This window comes from Bombina bombina, chromosome 3 (genome assembly GCF_027579735.1).
Source record: "Bombina bombina isolate aBomBom1 chromosome 3, aBomBom1.pri, whole genome shotgun sequence".
NCBI lineage: Eukaryota > Metazoa > Chordata > Amphibia > Anura > Bombinatoridae > Bombina > Bombina bombina.
Window position 1 is genome coordinate 47,619,495 of NC_069501.1, and position 25,179 is coordinate 47,644,673.

The following is a 25,179-nucleotide window of genomic DNA, read 5'->3' on the forward strand; positions in this document are numbered from 1 at the left end:
TGAAGAGTGAACACGTCTCACGGTAGGGTGATCTTCAAGAGGGTAGTGTTAGGTTTTATTAAGGGGGGATTGGGTGGGTTTTAGAGTAGGGTTGGGTGTGTGGGTGGTGAGTTTTAATGTGGGTGGTATTGTATTTTTTTTTTACAGGTAAAAGAGCTGATTACTTTGGGGCAATGCCCCGCAAAAGGCCCTTTTAAGGGCTATTTGTAATTTAGTATAGGGTAGGGATTTTTATTATTTTGGGGGGCTTTTTTATTTTATTAGGGGGGTTAGATTAGGTGTAATTAGTTTAAAATTCTTGTAATTATTTTATTTTTTTCTGTAATTTAGTGGGGGGGTTTTCGTACTTTAGTTTATTTTAATTTAATTGTAATTAATTGTAGGTAATTTAGTTAATTTATTTAATGATAGTGTAGCTGTAATTGTAACTTAGGTTAGGATTTATTTTACAGGTAAATTTGTACTTATTTTAACTAGGTAGCTATTAAATAGTTAATAACTATTTAATAACTATTCTACCTAGTTAAAATAAATACAAAGTTGCCTGTAAAATAAAAATAAATCCTAAAATAGCTACAAATGTAACTATTAGTTATATTGTAGTTAGCTTAGGGTTTATTTTATAGGTAAGTATTTAGTTTTAAATAGGAATAATTTATTTAATGATAGTAATTTTATTTCATTTTATTTAAATTATATTTAAGTTAGGGGGGGGTTATACTTAGGGTTAGACTTAGGTTTAGGGGTTAATAAATTTAATATAGTAGCGGCGACGTTGGGTGCGGCAGATTAGGGGTTAATAAATGTAGGTAGGTGTCGGCGATGTTAGGGACGGCAGATTAGGGGTTAATAAAATTTAACTAGTGTTTGTGAGGCGGGAATGCGGCGGTTTAGGGGTTAATATATTTATTAAAGTGGCGGTGATGTCCGGTCGGCAGATTAGGGGTTAAAAACTTGCGGTAAGCTCGAGACGCGGAAAAAAAGTGAGTGGTACACCTGTACCTGCCAGACTCGTAATACCAGTGGGCGTTAAAAAGCAGCGTTGGGACCTCTCAACGCTGCTTTTTAAGGATAACGCAAGACTGGTAATCTCGCCGTATGTATCCTAAAGGTTGGAACAGAGAGAAGGATTTGACTAGAAAGTATTTATACAGAATGCCCTGGGTATATAAAGTAAATAATAGCAGCTGCTATAGATGAAAAAGATTTGCCACCACAAATCAGTGCAAAAGGAATATGCAAAGAGAGAAAAGGATTTGACTGTTTTTTGTAATTAAATGTTGCTGAGACCCCTCTCTCTCTCTCTCTCTCTCTCTCTATATATATATATATATATATATATATATATATATATAATGGTCTTCAGTTAAGAAGCTCTGAATGTATCTTCGTAACACCTTTGGATGCAGGCTTGAATGAGCAAGCATGCAGCCAAGAGTTATGAAGCAGCGATCATCAGACCACAGCTTTTTAACCTATACGCTAACTATAACCTGCCATTTTCCAAGCCTCCCAGATTCTCTGACCGGAAAGACTGACAGCCCCTGTTCGCGTGCGATTGGCCACGTGCGAGCATGGGGCATCATTGCACACGAAGCAAAATCTGCAATGATAAATGCGGGCAGCATATTGCTGCTACTAGCGGTGATGCTGGGTGGTCAGGGCAAATATGTTTGCCTGTGTCTGTCCAGGGGTTAGTAAATCTAGCCCTATGTGTAGAAATCACATTCTATAAATATTCAGCGTATTTGCTGGAAGTGATTACTAGGTGGCACCTTTCATTTTAATTAACTTTTTCTAAGCTGATATGGTCTGGTACTTTTCTACTTTGTGCACTATTGTGTAGCTATATATTGGAGATTGTGAATATGTTGATTATGGCATGATTATGAACTTATTTCTGTTTCAATAAAGAGTCATTCAGGAGACTGGGCTCTTGAACTTAAAAGCACTTAATTCCAGTCTCTCAGTGTCTAGTTTTTTGACACTTAGTAAGAATCTTAAATCACCACATTTAGAAATCTGGAGTTGATTTCTTTGCTTGGAGCATACTGTACAGGGCCGTCTTTAATTTTTATTGGACCCTGGGCAAAAAATTTCTTGCCCCCCCCCCCACCCCATGCAATTTCGCTCTCCACCCCAACATCCCAAAAAACAACTAAATCAATTTTTTATTATTATTAGCCCAGCGATGGATCATCCACTGCTGGGCTAATCATTTAAAAAAAAATAAAAAAAAATTGCAATATGTGAAACTAGACCTAAGCAGTACTAATAAGTAAATAAATATATAAATCCCCCCACTGTGGATTCATTTAATATTCTTTTGAATGTGATTCTGGTGTGAGGTTAGCTGGTTAAAGAGATTTAGGGCAGCCAACAGGAGCAAAGCAAGGTAAAGGAGGAAGCATGGAGGTGCAGAAAAATATAAGTTTACTGACTGGAACAGCAGAACTACTATGGGGAGCTGTAAAATCTGAGACAGAGAGAAAATAAAAACTATAAAAATAAACCTTACATTAATGTGTGAAGTATCAGCATGACGCTATACATCAGCCACACCAGCACATGTAGCTTCTTTGCTAGGAACAAGTTCCCTCTCACCCTGAACTAGACAATGCTGCATGGGGAGGGGAGTGTGTGCACTCACTTATTCTTCCCACTGACACCTTTCTACAAAGCACTATTCCCCTAGCAAACTTCAGTTAGTTGATCTTAGGGCCACAGCAGAAAGAGCAGGGCTAAGGGGACCAGTAGACATGCTGCTGGATACAGTGTGAGATGAGTCACACAGCCTCAAGACTGAAGAGAGCAGTGTATGCAGCTGCACAGATGCTCAAATCCTCATGTGACCGCCGCTCCAGCTTTCTGCTGCATGCGCCTACAGTCAGCCCTACCCAGAAACAATCCCCACCACCAGAGCAGTTACCTGGTAACAGTGGTAACCCCAGTAGGACCTTTTCTGATGCAGTGGGAAATGGCTGGATGCCGAGTTAGGGCTTTGCATTCAGTGCTGCACAGTGTACATCTAAAACAGCACATGGCACTAGCTTGGCATGTCACATGACACCGGCACGGTCTGGCACAGTTTTTTAAAAAAAATATAAGCAGAGTACTTTTGACTGTGACAGTATTAGGACTGAATGTGTGTGTTCCCCATGTCACATCAGCAGTCTGGTATGAACCATTAAAAAAAAAAATTTTTTTTTTTTTTTTTTTTTTTTAGGACTCTTGGACCCCTCAACAGAGACTGGGCCCACGGCAGCTGCCCCTTTTGCCCTGTGTTAAAGACGGTCCTGATACTGTACAACTACACAAATAAACTTTATGTATTCTGCTTACCAAAGTGTTATGTAGTGCACACTGCACACTTTATTGCTGGTGACCGAAGACTAGAAAACCTTTGTTGCATTGGCACTGTAAGCTCCCCCAACATTTCCGAGAGACTGAATGAGGAAATCTCATAGCTTCTAATGAAAAATGTACCTTGAAATTGTGGTGTGTCAATCATTGACATAATTAGTGTAAAACTCCGTTCATTTGTATTATTTGTTATGCTTATATTACATCTTGTCATTTCTCAGAATAACGTATTCTCCCCCCCCCCCAGATATCTATTAGCCCTAGCTCTGTAACCAGTGGAATCTCAAACTCAAACATTTTACAGCACAATGTTATCTGGTCCCCCACCAGAGATAATCTAACTGAGAGTGAGGGGAAATGTTAAAAATGTTCTTGCACCCATAAAAAAAATAATGTTCCTCATGCACACTATACTTACCTAAGTACCCCCTGAAAAAAATTAGAACTGAGACTCGAACCCTTCCCATTATAAATTGACCCTAAAAGTGAAACTTTCAGGGATTTTCATCATTACATTAGGACTTAAGTTCTAAGTCTAAGGGGTAGATCTCTCATACCCTGGACGGACATGATTTACTATAGCGAATCATGTCTGCCCTTTATCCCTAAATGCCTGTCAGCATTTAACATTGCACAAGCATTTCTGGTGAAATGCTTGTGCAATGCCGCCCCCTGCACATTCGTTGCCAATCGTACGCTAGCAGGGGGTTTCAATCATCCCGGTCGTATCTGATCGAGATGATTGCTGTTTGCCACCTCAGAGGTGGCAGATGAGTTAAGGAGCAGCAGTCTTATGACCGATGCATCTTAACGTAAGTTTCTGGTGAGCCGGAAACTTCGGGGGTAGATTGCAGCATCCGCTGCTTGATAAATCTGCCCCTTAGAATGTGCAAATTGTTTATATAGGAACATGTACCTTGTAATGTGCTCTAGAGATCAGTTTTTGTTTCAGGAGCTAGGACTATCCTGAGCTGAGACATTGAGGTTTCCGTAATCATCTGTATAACCAAAATTTGTTGTGCACCATGACACAAAGATGGCCGCCGTGGTTAAACCAAGTAAAATAAAACACTGCTGGTTTGCAATATCAATCTATAGAAATAGTCGCTCAATTGTCAAACAACCAACTTTACAAGTTTTAGACCTCTTGAGATGGACTGACACAAATCTATTATATATTATAGTATATATTGTTATCCGTACACTTCCAGAAAGACTTAGTAGCAAGTGTGAAAACCTTTATTATCAACGGTATCTTACTGCCATGGGTTACAGGGGATTATTCGCATGTTTCTATAATGGTAACTGGAACATTTGAGGGACAGTTTGCTCAGACAAACTGAATGAATTCCTTTTTACAGGTCTAGTTGTCCGTTATCTGTAGTTCAGTGAATAGGGGAGTCTCTATGTCAGGTGTCACCTCACTATTGTGTCTTCTCTGTCTAGTGTCCTGTCTATGACATGGATTATAATGTAGAATTTAATGGGATCTACCAGACGATGACAAAGAAAGCTGCGATAACTGTACGGGTGAGTTTCCTGCTACCTCAGTATAAACATTTCCCTCTCTGCAAGAGAAGCAGAACTTTTCATTGTAGTTCATTGCACAGGGGAGGGGCTAATTACTCACTAAACTGCTGTGGCTAGGGGAATCCTCAGACCATCTGGTGTCTTTCAGCCGCTGTCATGTGCTACTCTATAGGGTTTGTTATTGAAATGCTGATGTCTGCTATATGTAGGTGTCTCATATAAAGTGTTTACCCTTTACCACTCAACTTAATGTTGTTGATGTCACTGAGCTTTAAAGGAACATTAAACCTTCAGTTTTGAATAGAAGCATGTGTGTAGTATACATGAATTAATATTAATGCATCTAGTAAAAGCTATAGCTGTTTCAAAAGTGTATTTAAGTATGCTCCGTGCACCAGCATTTTCAAACACTGCACTTACTCATAGAGCCTAATGTGCTTGTATCATCCAATAATGACTCAACTTGTTGATTGCTGACATGACAAGCCCACTGATGATCTGAGCAGCTGCATTATTCAAATGCCGGTGCACTGAGAATATCTAGCTATGCTTCACATGCACGTGCATAGGAAAATGCTAACACTAAAACAGTGATACCGTTTACTAGGAACATGTTTTGAATGCATGTATATTCTATGTGTGTGATCTTCCTGCGCTAAAGACCAGTATCACTGGTTCTAAAGCTAAAACTATTGACGTGAGTAAAAATATAAAGAATTAATTTTTATATATATAAAAAAAAATGTTCTTTTTATTTAATTTCTTATATTTAATACAATAGTTAAAAAAGGTAAAAAATGATAAAAAAAAATGATAAAAAAATGCTCCTTGGCTCTTGAAATCAATTGTTTAAAAGCGATTACTAAAAGTTTTTTCCTTCTTTTTTCAGCGAAAATATCAAAGGCAAAAAAAGTCAAGCAGTAGGTATAGTTAGTATACACAGTGAATTAGGAAGCATAAGAGGTTAGTATACAATGAAATGGGGTTAGAAAGATCAAGATATGTTGGACAAATAAAGGATAGATAGAAGGATATTAGGACATAGAAAAACTTAAAACAAGGCAGAATGCTATATTAGCAGGTTACCAACTTATTGCACATAAAAAGCAGTTTGCTGCATACATTAATTAGCGTATTGCACACCAAAAAAAAAGCGTGTTGCACATAAACAGCGTATTGCACATAAAAAGCAAGCTTTGGTATATGAAAACAAGCCTATAGAGTCCAAAAAGGGTTATATTAAAACGTTGTATGATAATGTTCTTTTCTGTGCACAGGTAAAGATTGTGGCAGGTAAATGTTAATGCCGTCTCTTTATATTAGGGGTACCTTATATGATCAAGATATAGCTTGTTCAGTGTTCCAATCCTGACTTTTCGATAGGAATATTCCCGGATTTTCGGTGTAGCGGTAAAACCAGGTTACCTTTAGATTGTTGGTTCCAGAGTTAGCGTCTGATGGTTTACAGATGGGATGTCTTGTCCTGTTTCTTTCACTTAATGGTAAATCCAGGTTACCCTTAAGTTTTCCAAACGGCATACAAGCCTGGTGAGTTATAGATGCGACGCCTTGTCTAGCGTCTAAAAGCAGGGTAATTCCCGTCCGGTCTTTTCCTCACTAGTTTGCTGGAGGTGATAGTCTGACGTCACAGACTACGGTGGCTCAATGTTGCCAAAAAAGAAGTAACGCGTTTCGGTCGTGGACCTTTCTCAAACTTCTGATTTGGTTAGTGTCCATGGTGCTCTTTTTATAGCAGAGCACGTATCCTAAAAAGTGTATAAGCACCTCCTTATATTTTGCATATTGTATGACTTATGTATGAATAGCAATATGGCAATTTTAAGCCATAGTTGATTTGCATATATTAAACAACAAAATATATATAGTGCAACGCACAACATTATAAATAAAAGAGTTTATAAAAGAAAGATGAGTGTCAGGATGTGTGTATATCTATTTAAGTAGGATTATATGCTGTACTCCGTAAGTGGAAATGTCTAGAACTGGAAGCAAAGGAAAACATTTAAAAAAGGAGTTCACTTTCTGCCTGAGAGGTTGCGCTGTTTTGAGAGCAATATTGCTCGTATAGCCAGAGACGGTTTTTGCTCTGCACTTATTTATAAAAAATAAGAATAAAGATGAACATAAAAAATATATAAAAAGTAATGATAAGAATCAAAAAATCATCAAAAATTCACAATAGAAATGCATATTGTAAAAAAAAAAAAAATGGATGGAAAAATAATATATCTATTGGAATACGTTATAGTTATATTATATATACAGGATGATTTTGTATAATGGTTTACAGAGAGAGTAATGCTATATATATATATTTTCTGGGGGTATTTAAGAGAGTAAGTTATGTGAGCCTATTTATATGTATAATAATAAAATATATTTTATCTTCAGTTGACAATTAGTGTAGAACATTTTAAATCCCTAGACGTCCATCAGAGGACTTTAAGTTCAACATATGTCTTATTGCTATCAATAAATTATTCCTGCAGAAAACTACCTAGATTAAACTCTAAATTCATGCCCTTGGGGGTTAGGGTGTCTAAGTCAAAAATCCACTTGGCCTCTGATATCAAAAGGGCATGATGGGTCGGATTCCCTCCTCTCCAATTTTTTCTTAGTTTGTCTATAATGGTGTAGCTAAAGTGCTTCAGATCGCCATTGTTACATTTTTTAAAATGTCTGGGTACTGGGAGTTCTCTATTCCTATCATCGTTCATGTGTTCGATTGATGAAATGTGTTCCCTAATACGATCCCGAGCTGTTCTATCCGACTCGCCCACATATTGGGCCCCACAGCTGCATTCTAATAGATATATAATATGTTTGTCCGTACACCTATAGGTTCCTTTTATGTAAAATTCCTTCCCTGTTGTTGTGGATCTAAAGGACTTTCTTTTTGTGGCATATTTGCAGGCCTTGCAGGTACAGCATGGAAAAAGAAAGTCCTTTAGATCCACAACAACAGGGAAGGAATTTTACATAAAAGGAACCTATAGGTGTACGGACAAACATATTATATATCTATTAGAATGCAGCTGTGGGGCCCAATATGTGGGCGAGTCGGATAGAACAGCTCGGGATCGTATTAGGGAACACATTTCATCAATCGAACACATGAACGATGATAGGAATAGAGAACTCCCAGTACCCAGACATTTTAAAAAATGTAACAATGGCGATCTGAAGCACTTTAGCTACACCATTATAGACAAACTAAGAAAAAATTGGAGAGGAGGGAATCCGACCCATGCCCTTTTGAGATCAGAGGCCAAGTGGATTTTTGACTTAGACACCCTAACCCCCAAGGGCATGAATTTAGAGTTTAATCTAGGTAGTTTTCTGCAGGAATAATTTATTGATAGCCAATAAGACATATGTTGAACTTAAAGTCCTCTGATGGACGTCTAGGGATTTAAAATGTTCTACACTAATTGTCAACTGAAGATAAAATATATTTTATTATTATACATATATATAGGCTCACATAACTTACTCTCTTAAATACCCCCAGAAAATATATATATAGCATTACTCTCTCTGTAAACCATTATACAAAATCATCCTGTATATATAATATAACTATAACTTATTCCAATAGATATATTATTTTTCCATCCATTTTTTTTTTTTTACAATATGCATTTCTATTGTGAATTTTTGATGATTTTTTGATTCTTATCATTACTTTTTATATATTTTTTATGTTCATCTTTATTCTTATTTCTCTTGTTAAGTGTATCCAGTCCACGGATCATCCATTACTTATGGGATATTAACTCCTCCCCAACAGGAAGTGCAAGAGGATTCACCCAGCAGAGCTGCTATATAGCTCCTCCCCTAACTGCCATTACCAGTCATTCTCTTGCACCCAACGAATAGATAGGATGTGTGAGAGGACTGTGGTGATTATACTTAGTTTCATACCTTCAATCAAAAGTTTGTTATTTTATAATAGCACCGGAGTGTGTTATTCCTTCTCTGGTAGAATTTGAAGAAGAATCTACCTGAGTTTTTCTATGATTTTAGCCGGAGTAGTTAAGATCATATTGCTGTTTCTCGGCCATCTGAGGAGAGGTAAACTTCAGATCAGGGGACAGCGGGCAGATTAATCTGCAAAGAGGTATGTAGCAGCTTATTATTTTCTGACAATGGAATTGATGAGAAAATTCTGCCATACCGATATAATGTAAACTCAGCCTTAAATGCAGTAGCAGCAACTGGTATCAGGCTGTCATGTATGTATATTTTACACTTCAGTATTCTGGGGAATGGCACTTCACTGGAATTATACTGTATGCATAAAACTTTAGCCTAATTTGCAGGGACTAGCAACAGGCTTTTTAATAACACTCAATTTATTAATGTTAAACGTTTTTTGCTGGAATGTAAAATCGTTTAATTTTCTGAGGTACTGGGTGAAAAAATGTTTTGGGCACTATTTTTTTCCACTTGGCAGTCGTTTTATTTAATTTATGACAGTTTACTGATCTCTCTCACTGTTATGTGTGAGGGGGAGGGGCCTTTTTTGGCGCTTTTGCTACGCATCAAAAAATTCAGTCAGAAGTTTATTGTCTTCCCTGCATGATCCGGTTCATCTCTACAGAACTCAGGGGTCTTCAAAACTTGTTTTGAGGGAGGTAATCACTCACAGCAGAGCTGTGAGATTGTAGTTGACTGTGATAAAAAAACGTTTATTTCTGTATTTTTTTTCTGCTATCAGGGTTAGTTATCCTTTGCTAATGGGAGCAATCCTTTGCTAAAATTGTGTTTTTTACAAAGATTTGATGCTATAACTTTTCAGTTTATTAATTTTCAACTGTCATAACTTTTTCTGTGCTTCTTATAGGCACAGTACGTTTTCATATTATAGTAAATTACTTGAAAAGTATTTCCAAGTTGCTAGTTTATTTGCTAGTGTGTTAAACATGTCTGATTCAGAGGAAGATATCTGTGCTATATGTGCTAAAGCCAAAGTGGAGCCCAATAGAAATTTATGTACTAACTGTATTGATGCTACTTTAAATAAAAGTCAATCTGTACAAATTGAACATATTTCACCAAACAACGAGGGGAGAGTTATGCCGACTAACTCGCCTCACGTGTCAGTACCTGCATCTCCCGCTCGGGAGGTGCGTGATATTGTAGCGCCGAGTACATCTGGGCGGCCATTACAAATCACATTACAGGATATGGCTACTGTTATGACTGAAGTTTTGGCTAAATTACCAGAACTAAGAGGTAAGCGTGATCACTCTGGGGTGAGAACAGAGTGCGCTGATAATATTAGGGCCATGTCAGACACTGCGTCACAATTTGCAGAACATGAGGACGGAGAGCTTCATTCTGCGGGTGACGGTTCTGATCCAAACAAACTGGATTCAGATATTTCAAATTTTAAATTTAAGCTGGAAAACCTCCGTGTATTACTAGGGGAGGTGTTAGCGGCTCTGAATGATTGTAACACAGTTGCAATACCAGAGAAAATGTGTAGGTTGGATAAATATTTTGCGGTACCGGCGAGTACTGACGTTTTTCCTATACCTAAGAGACTTACTGAAATTGTTACTAAGGAGTGGGATAGACCCGGTGTGCCATTCTCACCCCCTCCGATATTTAGAAAGATGTTTCCAATAGACGCCACCACACGGGACTTATGGCAAACGGTCCCTAAGGTGGAGGGATCAGTTTCTACTTTAGCTAAGCGTACCACTATCCCGGTGGAGGATAGCTGTGCCTTTTCAGATCCAATGGATAAAAAGTTAGAGGGTTACCTTAAGAAAATGTTTGTTCAACAAGGTTTTATATTGCAACCTCTTGCATGCATTGCGCCTGTCACGGCTGCAGCAGCATTTTGGTTGAGTCTCTGGAAGAGACACTTGAATCAGCTCCATTAGATGAGATTACACACAAGCTTAAAGCCCTTAAGTTAGCTAACTCATTTATTTCAGATGCCGTAGTACATTTAACTAAACTTACGGCTAAGAATTCCGGATTCGCCATTCAGGCACGCAGAGCACTGTGGCTAAAATCCTGGTCAGCTGACGTTACTTCTAAATCTAAATTGCTTAATATACCTTTCAAAGGGCAGACCTTATTCGGGCCCGGGTTGAAAGAAATTATCGCTGACATTACAGGAGGTAAAGGCCATGCCCTGCCTCAAGACAGAGCCAAACCTAAGGCTAGACAGTCTAATTTTCGTTCCTTTCGTAATTTCAAAGCAGGAGCAGCATCAACTTCCTCTGCACCAAAACAGGAAGGAGCTGTTGCTCGCTACAGACAAGGCTGGAGACCTAACCAGTCCTGGAACAAGGGCAAGCAGGCCAGGAAACCTGCTGCTGCCCCTAAGACAGCATGAATCGAGGGCCCCCGATCCGGGAACGGATCTAGTGGGGGGCAGACTTTCTCTCTTCGCCCAGGCTTGGGCAAGAGATGTCCAGGATCCCTGGGCGTTAGAGCTCATATCTCAGGGATACCTTCTAGACTTCAAATTCTCTCCCCCAAGAGGGAGATTTCATCTGTCAAGGTTGTCAACAAACCAAATAAAGAAAGAGGCGTTTCTACGCTGCGTACAAGATCTTTTATTAATGGGAGTGATCCATCCGTTTCCGCGGTCGGAACAAGGACAAGGGTTTTACTCAAATCTGTTTGTGGTTCCCAAAAAAGAGGGAACTTTCAGGCCAATCTTGGATTTAAAGATCCTAAACAAATTCCTAAGAGTTCCATCGTTCAAAATGGAAACTATTCGGACAATTTTACCCATGATCCAAAAGGGTCAGTACATGACCACAGTGGATTTAAAGGATGCTTACCTTCACATACCGATTCACAAAGATCATTACCGGTATCTAAGGTTTGCCTTTCTAGACAGGCATTACCAGTTTGTAGCTCTTCCATTCGGATTGGCTACGGCTCCGAGAATCTTCACAAAGGTTCTGGGTGCTCTTCTGGCGGTACTAAGACCGCGAGGAATTGCGGTAGCTCCGTACCTAGACGACATTCTGATACAAGCTTCAAGCTTTCAAACTGCCAAGTCTCATACAGAGTTAGTACTGGCATTTCTAAGGTCGCATGGATGGAAGGTGAACGAAAAGAAGAGTTCTCTCTTTCCACTCACAAGAGTTCCCTTCTTGGGGACTCTTATAGATTCTGTAGAAATGAAGATTTACCTGACAGAAGACAGGTTAACAAAGCTTCAAAATGCATGCCGTGTCCTTCATTCCATTCAACACCCGTCAGTATCTCAATGCATGGAGGTGATCGGCTTAATGGTAGCAGCAATGGACATAGTACCCTTTGCACGCCTACATCTCAGACCGCTGCAATTGTGCATGCTAAGTCAGTGGAATGGGGATTACTCAGACTTGTCCCCTACTCTGAATCTGGATCAAGAGACCAGAAATTCTCTTCTATGGTGGCTTTCTCGGCCACATCTGTCCAGGGGGATGCCATTCAGCAGGCCAGACTGGACAATTGTAACAACAGACGCCAGCCTACTAGGTTGGGGCGCTGTCTGGAATTCTCTGAAGGCTCAGGGACAATGGAATCAGGAGGAGAGTCTCCTACCAATAAACATTCTGGAATTGAGAGCAGTTCTCAATGCCCTTCTGGCTTGGCCCCAGTTAACAACTCGGGGGTTCATCAGGTTTCAGTCGGACAACATCACGACTGTAGCTTACATCAACCATCAGGGAGGGACAAGAAGCTCCCTAGCAATGATGGAAGTATCAAAGATAATTCGCTGGGCAGAGTCTCACTCTTGCCACCTGTCAGCAATCCACATCCCGGGAGTGGAGAACTGGGAGGCGGATTTCTTAAGTCGTCAGACTTTTCATCCGGGGGAGTGGGAACTTCATCCGGAGGTCTTTGCCCAAATACTTCGACGTTGGGGCAAACCAGAGATAGATCTCATGGCGTCTCGACAGAACGCCAAGCTTCCTCGTTACGGGTCCAGATCCAGGGATCCGGGAGCGGTTCTGATAGATGCTTTGACAGCACCTTGGACCTTCGGGATGGCTTATGTGTTTCCACCCTTCCCGATGCTTCCTCGATTGATTGCCAGAATCAAACAGGAGAGAGCATCAGTGATTCTAATAGCGCCTGCAAGGCCACGCAGGACTTGGTATGCAGATCTAGTGGACATGTCATCCTGTCCACCTTGGTCGCTACCTCTGAAACAGGACCTTCTGATCCAGGGTCCCTTCAAACATCAAAATCTAATTTCTCTGAAGCTGACTGCTTGGAAATTGAACGCTTGATTTTATCAAAACGTGGTTTTTCTGAGTCAGTTATTGATACCTTAATACAGGCTAGGAAGCCTGTTACCAGAAAGATTTACCATAAGATATGGCGCAAATACTTATATTGGTGCGAATCCAAGAGTTACTCATGGAGTAAGGTTAGGATTCCGAGGATATTGTCTTTTCTACAAGAAGGTTTAGAAAAGGGTTTATCCGCTAGTTCCTTAAAGGGACAGATTTCAGCTCTGTCCATTCTTTTACACAAACGTCTGTCAGAAGTTCCGGACGTTCAAGCTTTTTGTCAGGCTTTAGCTAGGATCAAGCCTGTGTTTAAAACTGTTGCTCCACCATGGAGTTTGAACTTAGTTCTTAATGTTTTACAGGGGGTTCCGTTTGAACCCCTTCATTCCATTGATATCAAGTTGTTATCTTGGAAAGTTCTGTTTTTAATGGCGATTTCCTCGGCTCGAAGAGTCTCTGAGTTATCTGCCTTACATTGTGATTCTCCTTATCTGATTTTTCATTCAGACAAGGTAGTTCTGCGTACTAAACCTGGGTTCCTACCTAAGGTGGTCACTAACAGGAATATCAATCAAGAGATTGTGGTTCCATCTTTGTGTCCTAATCCTTCTTCGAAAAAGGAACGTCTGCTACACAATCTAGATGTAGTCCGTGCCCTGAAATTTTATCTACAGGCAACTAAGGATTTTCGACAAACGTCTTCCCTGTTTGTCGTTTATTCTGGTCAGAGGAGAGGTCAAAAAGCTTCGGCTACCTCTCTCTCCTTTTGGCTTCGTAGCATAATACGGTTAGCCTATGAGACTGCTGGACAGCAGCCTCCTGAAAGAATTACAGCACATTCTACTAGAGCTGTGGCTTCCACTTGGGCCTTTAAGAATGAGGCTTCTGTTGAACAGATTTGCAAGGCTGCAACTTGGTCTTCTCTTCATACTTTTTCCAAATTTTACAAATTTGACACTTTTGCTTCTTCGGAGGCTGTTTTTGGGAGAAAGGTTCTTCAGGCAGTGGTTCCTTCCGTATAAAGAGCCTGCCTGTCCCTCCCGTCATCCGTGTACTTTAGCTTTGGTATTGGTATCCCATAAGTAATGGATGATCCGTGGACTGGATACACTTAACAAGAGAAAACATAATTTATGCTTACCTGATAAATTTATTTCTCTTGTAGTGTATCCAGTCCACGGCCCGCCCTGTCACTTTAAGGCAGGTAATTTTTCCATTAAACTACAGTCACCACTGCACCCTATGGTTTTCCTTTCTCTGCATGTTTTCGGTCGAATGACTGGTAATGGCAGTTAGGGGAGGAGCTATATAGCAGCTCTGCTGGGTGAATCCTCTTGCACTTCCTGTTGGGGAGGAGTTAATATCCCATAAGTAATGGATGATCCGTGGACTGGATACACTACAAGAGAAATAAATTTATCAGGTAAGCATAAATTATGTTTTTTTATAAATAAGTGCAGAGCAAAAACCGTCTCTGGCTATACGAGCAATATTGCTCTAAAAACAGCGCAACCTCTCAGGCAGAAAGTGAACTCCTTTTTTTTTTTTTTTTTTTTTTTTTTTATAATATATTTTTTATTGAAGTCATAAACAGATACAACCAAGGTTATGCCCCAAAGCATTTACAGAGAAGTGCAATTACAATATTATTGGATAAGTTTTACAAACAAAACCCTACAGTAAGGGTATAATGTATCCAAACAGCACACGTAATATTATAGAATTTGGGCAGTTTACAATAAGACTTCAGTTTTATAATAAAAGTAATAACAATACAACAAAAATAGTCCTCCCTGGGCCATATAGTAGGGAAATTGAAGCGTCCACTCAGATACAATTAGGGCCAGGGGGAGATTAGGTTTATAGTTTAAAAGGGGGGGGGGGGAGGGATGCAGCGGGCAAGAGCCGCTCGAAATATAATAGGGGGGGGGGGGGGGAATGGAGGGCGGAGCCAGTCGGGATGTCAATCTTGAATTAACTGTTATCAGGACCCTAAGTGAGCTTTAGTTTTAACTGCCAAGTAAACTCCTGAAAATATCTAGACAGAGTATAAATTGGAATACTTAATTAAAGGGATAAAATGGTGAGCTTTCATTAGTCTCATTATGACCTGGAGACAATGCTTTATATACCAGAATGAATCTTAGCACACGGGATATGAAGACTAGAGTAGAATTAAACACATGATACAACGGTGTCATGACCAAGATTACGGATTGACTCTCTATAAAATGGATAGGGGTAACTCCCAGCATTATTAAGTGGGGAGGGGGACATTAGTATATATGGAACATAAGAGATTTCCCGGTGAGCCCCTCCCCTAGGGAATTACCAGCTATAGGCGATGTGGGAGAAAGGCATAGGGGTATGACCTGCAGGCAACCAGTACCGGCGGGAAAGGGAGGGGAGGAGCCCACCAGAGACAAGTAATTTAGTATTAGTATAAAGCTCAACATAAGCAATGCCATATCCTAGGAACATAAATATAATAAAGGATAAGCATAGTATGATTCTATAAACAGTTAGAGGAGCATAGAATGTTAAATACATTAAGTGTACCCATTAGCGCCTAAACATATACACATCTTTGCGGGCTAATGAAAAAACAAACTACATCTATATCTTAACTTAGTCTTTGAACCTATGAGCAAGAGAACTGTCACTCTTAGATATAATGATCAGATATTTAATATCACAGGATTGTCACTAGAAAAGAGTAACACTGCAACACTGCAACGCCCTGCCAATAAGTCCCATAGACAATGACTACACTCAGGTTAAGAATAGAATGCAAGTTAACTCTACCTACTTTCTAGTACCTTGGGGAAAGGTTAGGTAATTCGTAAATTATAAGGGTTAAATGCTCATAGAGAGCACTATAACATCCAGGGCCAATATCTTATAATAGAGGTAATGTGATAGATGGACATAAGACATATAGGATATCAAGGGCAGGTCATTTATAACATATTCACAGCTGCATAAACTGGTGTATTAGTTGCACAGGGGCCAAACATTTAAGTAGAATAACGTAGAGCCTAGTCATACCAATATAGGAGGCCCAAGACAAAGGGGTTAAATACCTAGGGACTGTGGTATATGACACGGGTCTGAGCAGGGTAGAATATAAAAAGGAGAGATAATAATAATTTTAAGAAACCATTCAACTAACATTATCTATACATAACTGTGAATAAAGGTAGGCGTAACAGGTAAAATATGATAGGTACAGAAACATTTTAAATAGTTTGAGACGTAGATGATTAGCTTACCTGTCCCTCACGTTGCTCTAGTATTTAATAGGGCTTAATATAACAAGGAGCTTAACCACAATCTAGATATTTTGTCAGGTAAGATTGTTCAAATACCTAAACATAGAGAAGACGGATACTATAGGATACAGGGGAGGTGTAGAGTTGGAGGGAGACTGTGAGCAATGGGAATCCTAAATAGGTACCAAATATTAGTGTATGTCTAAAGAGCTGGATTAATATTTATGCATATATAACATCTGAAATTCTGATCCCAAATGTCCCAGTACATATTACACATCCACAACCCTAGTACAATCGATGCTGCAACAATCCATTCTCTGAAAAACGCTGCATTAATTATAAGGGTTAAAGTTATATGCAACGTTAATGTAGCGCTGAATCAACAAATAAAACATTGAGGTTTTTAAATCTAGAATGAGTACTCCTCAGCAGGTAACTATAAATGCCAGCTCACATATCTAATATCTCTCCAGTAATATGTATCCGTGCGATAAGGGAATAATCTAGTCTACTGCAGACTTTGAAAAGTTACAAGGGGCTAAACCTACTTAACATATATTTAAATTGAAAGAGGACATGAATATCTAGCAAACTTTTGAACTGTGCGCTAGTGAAAGGAAAACAACGCCAGAACCAGAGCAAAGTTATAAAAATAACGATATAGTTTTAAAGTTAACAACCCCTACCAGGATGTTGTGCTAAGCCTATGAAAGGGCTGCATAACAGAGAGAGACTGCCTAGTTACATGGGGCCCCACTTGTAGAAATGAAGTCCCCAGTCCCATATTCTCAAGCCGGTGGGCTATCATCAAGGCATAATAGTTCCGTTGTAGAGGGCATGCTCGTGATAGGAGTGTAGTTTTTTTTTAAAGAAAAAAAGTTCAGCATGTGAGAGCAACTGAGATCATCTGGACCTGGTGAGCAATTGGATACTGACGACTCCTTGTAGGTTAATTACCCGATGCCAGATTGAGCGTTAGTGCATCCCTCCCTGAAGTGGCAGACATGGCCCCCAACGATCGCAAATGGGGAGTGCCGTATGGAAAATATCTTCGGGTGAATAGCAGCTTCTGGTAACTCACTTTGTTTCGCCCACGGGTCTGTGTTACTGATTAAAGCAGGCTTCATAGTGTTGATGTAAAACACTGCAGCTATTGTTACATTTGATGGCTCTTTGTGATTTGAAGAGGAGTGTCCGGTTTTAGCGATTCCCACGGAGTTGATGGCAGTGAGGGCTGTATACTGTAGATCGTTGCTTCTGCTTGTACCAGTTAACTTTGTCTGCGCCTTCTCTAGAAGTACTGCGCTATGCTGCACAGTCTCTGTGGGGATGGTACAAGGCTGTAGGGTATTATACTGTTGGCAGAGACCGGATTGTGTCTTTATCTCAGGCTTTGGGCTCTGAATCTCTGCCTTGTATGCCTCCTCCCTGACTCGTGGTGTGTCTCTCTTCGAGTGCGGTAGGACCAGTTCACTAGGTCCAACCGCCCCCTCAGTTTCTCCTGTCAATGGGGTATGCCGTTGTGGGTCCCTAGCGGCTCTCAGTTCCTCAGTGAGAGCCTGCCGATGGTTGTCTAGGGAAAGCATTAGGCTGCGCAGCTTAGATACAATTAGTCTCTCCATCTGATGGCTTAAATGAGGTTTAAATGCAGGGAGGTATCTCTAAGTAAGGAGATGGTGCGTAGAAGTCCTTCAATATGGCGGCTAGTTGCACACGATGGTCTCAGTAAGCTGAAAGACCTTTGTGTTGTTGTATAGTCTTCTTACTGTGTAATATTTCCAAATATCACTTGTCCTGCAGTCCCAGGCTAATTTGGAGCCGGTTCCTATAGTATAAGAGTATTTAACGTGCTGAAAATATAAAGTTTATTGATCATATAGCAGGAGCTCTGAAAAGGCACGTCTTGCTGTACTGGCTGCTGGCTCCGCCCCCTGTGAACTCCTTTTTTAAATGTTTTCCTTTGCTTCCAGTTCTAGACATTTCCACTTACGGAGTACAGCATATAATCCTACTTAAATAGATATACACACATCCTGACACTCATCTTTCTTTTTGATAAACTCTTTTATTTATAATGTTGTGCGTTACACTATATATATTTTGTTGTTTAATATATGCAAATCAACTATGGCTTAAAATTGCCATATTGCTATTCATACATAAGTCATACAATATGCAAAATATAAGGAGGTGCTTATACACTTTTTAGGATACGTGCTCTGCTATAAAAAGAGCACCATGGACACTAACCAAATCAGAAGTTTGAGAAAGGTCCACGACCGAAACGCGTTACTTCTTTTTTGGCAACATTGAGCCACCGTAGTCTGTGACGTCAGACTATCACCTCCAGCAAACTAGTGAGGAAAAGACCGGACGGGAATTACCCTGCTTTTAGACGCTAGACAAGGCGTTGCATCTATAACTCACCAGGCTTGTATGCCGTTTGGAAAACTTAAGGGTAACCTGGATTTACCATTAAGTGAAAGAAACAGGACAAGACATCCCATCTGTAAACCATCAGACGCTAACTCTGGAACCAACAATCTAAAGGTAACCTGGTTTTACCGCTACACCGAAAATCCGGGAATATTCCTATCGAAAAGTCAGGATTGGAACACTGAACAAGCTATATCTTGATCATATAAGGTACCCCTAATATAAAGAGACGGCATTAACATTTACCTGCCACAATCTTTACCTGTGCACAGAAAAGAACATTATCATACAACGTTTTAATATAACCCTTTTTGGACTCTATAGGCTTGTTTTCATATACCAAAGCTTGCTTTTTATGTGCAATACGCTGTTTATGTGCAACACGCTTTTTTTTGGTGTGCAATACGCTAATTAATGTATGCAGCAAACTGCTTTTTATGTGCAATAAGTTGGTAACCTGCTAATATAGCATTCTGCCTTGTTTTAAGATTTTCTATGTCCTAATATCCTTCTATCTATCCTTTATTTGTCCAACATATCTTGATCTTTCTAACCCCATTTCATTGTATACTAACCTCTTATGCTTCCTAATTCACTGTGTATACTAACTATACCTACTGCTTGACTTTTTTTGCCTTTGATATTTTCGCTGAAAAAAGAAGGAAAAAACTTTTAGTAATCGCTTTTAAACAATTGATTTCAAGAGCCAAGGAGCATTTTTTTTATCATTTTTTTTATCATTTTTTACCTTTTTTAACTATTGTATTAAATATAAGAAATTAAATAAAAGAACAATTTTTTTTATATATATAAAAATGAATTATTTATATTTTTACTCACCTCAATAGTTTTAGCTCTAGAACCAGTGATACTGGTCTTTAGCGCAGGAAGATCACACACATAGACTTTCACCTATCAATTTAATCTGGGGATTTTTTTATATCAACCTGTGTACTTTGAGGTGATTTTTTCAGCGCTCTCTCTTTCTCTATTATAGAATGCATGTATATTGCAAATATCTTTCTATTCATAGATCTTATTCATCTATGCCGCATTTAAACTTTGACTGAAATGTCCCTTTAAATGTTGCATTCCACAATGGGGCATCTCTATTATACAGTTGTAATGGATAACTTTTTAAATGTCAAACTAAAGTGACTGTAAGACAGCAGCACTTCCATTGCTACTCACTGATGCCGAACCATTTAATCCTGTGGCTGCCAGATAGTGCTGTGACGCATTGCTAATAATTTCATGTATCACGACAGAGGGGAACATGTGGGAATGGAGGGGATAGCAGCAGTGGCGTTTTCCTTTTCCTTACCAGGGCATAGAGCCACCCAAACTCAACCCCAAGTCCTGCATTCATCACCACCCAAGACTTTGTGTTCAAGGTGTCTCAAGCCAGCCCTAAATTCTACTTTTTTATTGTTTATTACCGATACCCAACACGGTTATATGAACACACTTTTTACCTCTGTGATTACCTTGTATCTAAGCCTCTGCAGACTGCCCCTTATCTCAGTTCTTTTGACAGACTTGCATTTTAGCCAATAAGAGCCCTCTCATAAGTAACTCCACGGGCGTAAGAACAATGTTATCTATATGGCATACATGAACAAACCCCTCTAGCTTTGAAAAACTGTCAAATGCATTGAGATAAGAGGTGGCCTTCAAGCACTTAGAAATTAGCATATTAGCCTACCTAGTTTTGGCTTTCAACTAAGAATACCAAGAAAACAAAGCAAATTTAATGATAAAAGTAAATTGGAAATTTGATTAAAATGACATGCCCTATCTGAATTATGAACGTTTAATTTTAATTCCCTTTAAATGGATATGAAAACCAAAAAAAAAAAATAACAAAAAGTTTTCAACTTCTTTTATTAAATGTACAAGATTCTTGCAAATCTTATGCCATATAGTGCTCGAGGTACGTGTACGCTCTTGGGCCATTTTCAACAAAAGATACAAAAAGAACAAAGAAAATGTGACAGTAGTAGTAAATCAGAAAGATTTTTTAAAATTGCTGCTCTATCTGAATCATGAAAGACTTTTTGGGGGTTTTGTTTCCCTTTAAGATAAACCAGTGAATCCAATAAAAAAGTTACATAAAGTTATTTCTCACTTCCAAGAAGTTCTGTTTCTTACAAAGACAGATTTGACTTATTTTAGCCTGAGAAAAAAACTTCTCATTGGTTCTCGTTTTCTTTTTATAGGAAATAAACTATATGGAATTAGATGACATAGAACTGTGAATTAATTGTACACAAAGAGAGTTAAAGAATGCAACCAAAAGCTAAACTTCCAGCCAACACTGATGTGTTTTTGTAATTTACATGTATTAGCAAAAAACATTCTAACAAAACATATAGCTGTTTTAAATGTGTATTTAAGTATGCAACGTGCACCAGCATTTTAAACACAGCACTTTTTCAGAGAGTCTACGGTGTTTGTATCATCTTGTATTGATTCAATTTGTTCTTTCTAACATGATACAAGCCCCACTGGCAATCTGAACAGCTGCAGTATTTAAATGCTGGTGCGCTGAGAATATATAGTTATGCTTCTCATGCAGAGAAAAATATTAACACAAAAACAGTGATATCTTTTACTAGAAGCTTTTTTGACAATACACGTATATTGTAAGATGTTTCTAGTCAAAGATGTAATTCATATATGTGCATTTCAATTTTAACCGGGATATCCCTTTAAAGTTCCATAAGAGCTGTAACTTCTAGGAGTTCTGCTTTAGCACAGGCTGGCGCAATGCTACAGGGATATAATGATCACATGACCAAGGGAGGGTCTCAGCTGTATTTACGTTACAATACCTGCTAGACTGTGACAATATCTTCAACCATAGCTGCTAGACTGTGACAATATCTTCAACCATAGCTGCTAGACTGTGACAATATCTTCAACCATAGCTGCTAGACTGTGACAATATCTTCAACCATAGCTGCTAGACTGGGACAATATCTTCAACCATAGCTGCTAGACTGTAACAATATCTTCAACCATAGCTGCTAGACTGTGATAATACCTGCCATCATAGCTGCTAGACTGGGACAATATCTGCCATCATAGCTGCTAGACTGGGACAATATCTGCTATCATGGCTGCTAGACTGTGACAATATCTGCCATCATAGCTGCTAGACTGTGAAAATATCTGCTATCATAGCTGCTAGACTGTGACAATATCTTCAACCATAGCTGCTAGACTGTGACAATATCTTCAACCATAGCTGCTAGACTGTGACAATATCTTCAACCATAGCTGCTAGACTGTGACAATATCTTCAACCATAGCTGCTAGACTGTAACAATATCTTCAACCATAGCTGCTAGACTGTGATAATATCTGCCATTATAGCTGCTAGACTGTGACAATATCTGCCATCATAGCTGCTAGACTGGGACAATAGCTGCCATCATAGCTGCTAGACTGTGACAATATCTGCCATCATAGCTGCTATACTGTGACAATATCTGCTATCATAACTGCTAGGCTGTGACAATATCTGCCATCATACATAGTTGCTAGACTGTGACAATATCTGCCATCATAGCTGCTAGACTGTGACAATATCTGCCATCATATCTGCTAGACTGTGACAATATCTGCCATCATAGCTGCTAGACTGTGACAATAGCTGCCATCATAGCTGCTGGACTGTGACAATATCTGCCATCATAGCTTCTAGACTGTGACAATACCTGCCATCATAGCTGCTAGACTGTGACAATACCTGCCATCATAGCTGCTAGACTGTGACAATATCTGCCATCATAGCTGCTAGACTGTGACAATATCTGCCATCATGGCTGCTAACTGTGACAATATCCGCCATCATAGCTGCTAGACTGTGACAATATCTGCCATCATAGCTGCTAGACTGTGACAATATCTGCCATCATAGCTGCTAGACTGTGACAATATCTGCCACCATAGCTGCTAGACTGTGACTATCTGCTATCATAGCTGCTAGACTGTGACAATATCTGCCATCATAGCTGCTAGACTGTGACAATATCTGCCATCATAGCTGCTAGACTGTGACAATATCCGCCATCATAGCTGCTAGACTGTGACAATATCCGCCATCATAGCTGCTAGACTGTGACAATATCTGCCATCATGGCTGCTAGACTGTGACAATATCTGCCATCATAGCTGCTAGACTGTGACAATATCTGCCATCATGGCTGCTAGACTGTGACAATATCTGTCATTATAGCTGCTAGACTGTGACAATATCTGCCATCATAGCTGCTAGACTGTGACAATATCCGCCATCATAGCTGCTAGACTGTGACAATATCCGCCATCATAGCTGCTAGACTGTGACAATATCTGCCATCATGGCTGCTAGACTGTGACAATATCTGCCATCATAGCTGCTAGACTGTGACAATATCTGCCATCATGGCTGCTAGACTGTGACAATATCTGTCATTATAGCTGCTAGACTGTGACAATATCTGCCATCATAGCTGCTAGACTGTTACAATATCTGCCATCATAGCTGCTAGACTGTGACAATATCTGCCATCATAGCTGCTAGACTGTTACAATATCTGCCATCATAGCTGCTAGACTGTGACAATATCTGCCATCGTAGCTGCTAGACTGTGACAATATCTGCCATCGTAGCTGCTAGACTGTGACAATATCTGCCATCGTAGCTGCTAGACTGTGACAATATCTGCCATCATAGCTGCTAGACTGTGACAATATCTGCCATCATAGCTGCTAGACTGTGACAATATCTGCCATCATATCTGCTAGACTGTGACAATATCTGCCATCATAGCTGCTAGACTGTGACAATAGCTGCCATCATAGCTGCTGGACTGTGACAATATCTGCCATCATAGCTGCTAGACTGTGACAATATCTGCCATCATGGCTGCTAGACTGTGACAATATCTGCCATCATAGCTGCTAGACTGTGACAATATCTGCCATCATAGCTGCTAGACTGTGACAATATCTGCCATCATGGCTGCTAGACTGTGACAATATCTGTCATTATAGCTGCTAGACTGTGACAATATCTGTCATTATAGCTGCTAGACTGTGACAATATCTGCCATCATAGCTGCTAGACTGTTACAATATCTGCCATCATAGCTGCTAGACTGTGACAATATCTGCCATCATAGCTGCTAGACTGTGACAATATCTGCCATCGTAGCTGCTAGACTGTGACAATATCTGCCATCGTAGCTGCTAGACTGTGACAATATCTGCCATCGTAGCTGCTAGACTGTGACAATATCTGCCATCGTAGCTGCTAGACTGTGACAATATCTGCCATCGTAGCTGCTAGACTGTGACAATATCTGCCATCATAGCTGCTAGACTGTTACAATATCTGCCATCATAGCTGCTAGACTGTTACAATATCTGCCATCATGCCTGCTAGACTGTGACAATATCTGCCATCGTAGCTGCTAGACTGTGACAATATCTGCCATCATAGCTGCTAGACTGTGACAATATCTGCCATCATAGCTGCTAGACTGTGACAATATCTGCCATCGTAGCTGCTAGACTGTGACAATGTCTGCTATCATAGCTGCTAGACTGTGACAATATCTGCTATCATAGCTGCTAGACTGTGACAATAACTGCCATCGTAGCTGCTAGACTGTGACAATGTCTGCTATCATAGCTGCTAGACTGTGACAATATCTGCCATCGTAGCTGCTAGACTGTGAAATTATCTGCCATCATAACTGCTAGACTGTGACATTATATGCCATCATAGCTGCTAGACTGTGACATTATATGCCATCATAGCTGCTAGACTGTGACATTATATGCCATCATAGCTGCTAGACTGTGACAATAACTGCCATCATAACTGCTAGACTGTAACAATATCTGCCATCATAGCTGCTATACTGTGACAATATCTGCCATTATAGCTGCTAGACTGTGACAATATCTGCCATTATAGCTGCTAGACTGTGACAATATCTGGCATCATAGCTGCTAGACTGTGACAATATCCGCCATCATGCCTGCTAGACTGTGACAATATCTGCCATTATAGCTGCTAGACTGTGACAATATCTGCCATCATAGCTGCTAGACTGTAACAATATCTGTCATTATAGCTGCTAGACTGTGACAATATCTGCCATCATAGCTGCTAGACTGTGACAATATCTGCCATCATAGCTGTTAGACTGTGACAATATCTGCCATCATAGCTGCTAGACTGTGACAATATCTGCCATGATAGCTGCTAGACTGTGACAATATCTGCCATCATAGCTGCT

At 39.7% G+C, this 25,179-nt stretch overlaps 1 protein-coding gene across 2 annotated transcripts in view; it reads left to right on the plus strand.

Moving 5' to 3' along the window:
* Positions 1 to 25,179, plus strand: part of SIDT1 (SID1 transmembrane family member 1) — a 321,104-nt gene that overhangs the window by 138,870 nt on the left and 157,055 nt on the right. For both annotated transcript variants that reach the window (XM_053705818.1, XM_053705819.1), the window contains exon 7: positions 4,810 to 4,893. In XM_053705818.1, the coding sequence (XP_053561793.1) occupies positions 4,810 to 4,893 (84 nt within the window). The remainder of the gene's footprint in view (positions 1 to 4,809; positions 4,894 to 25,179) is intronic.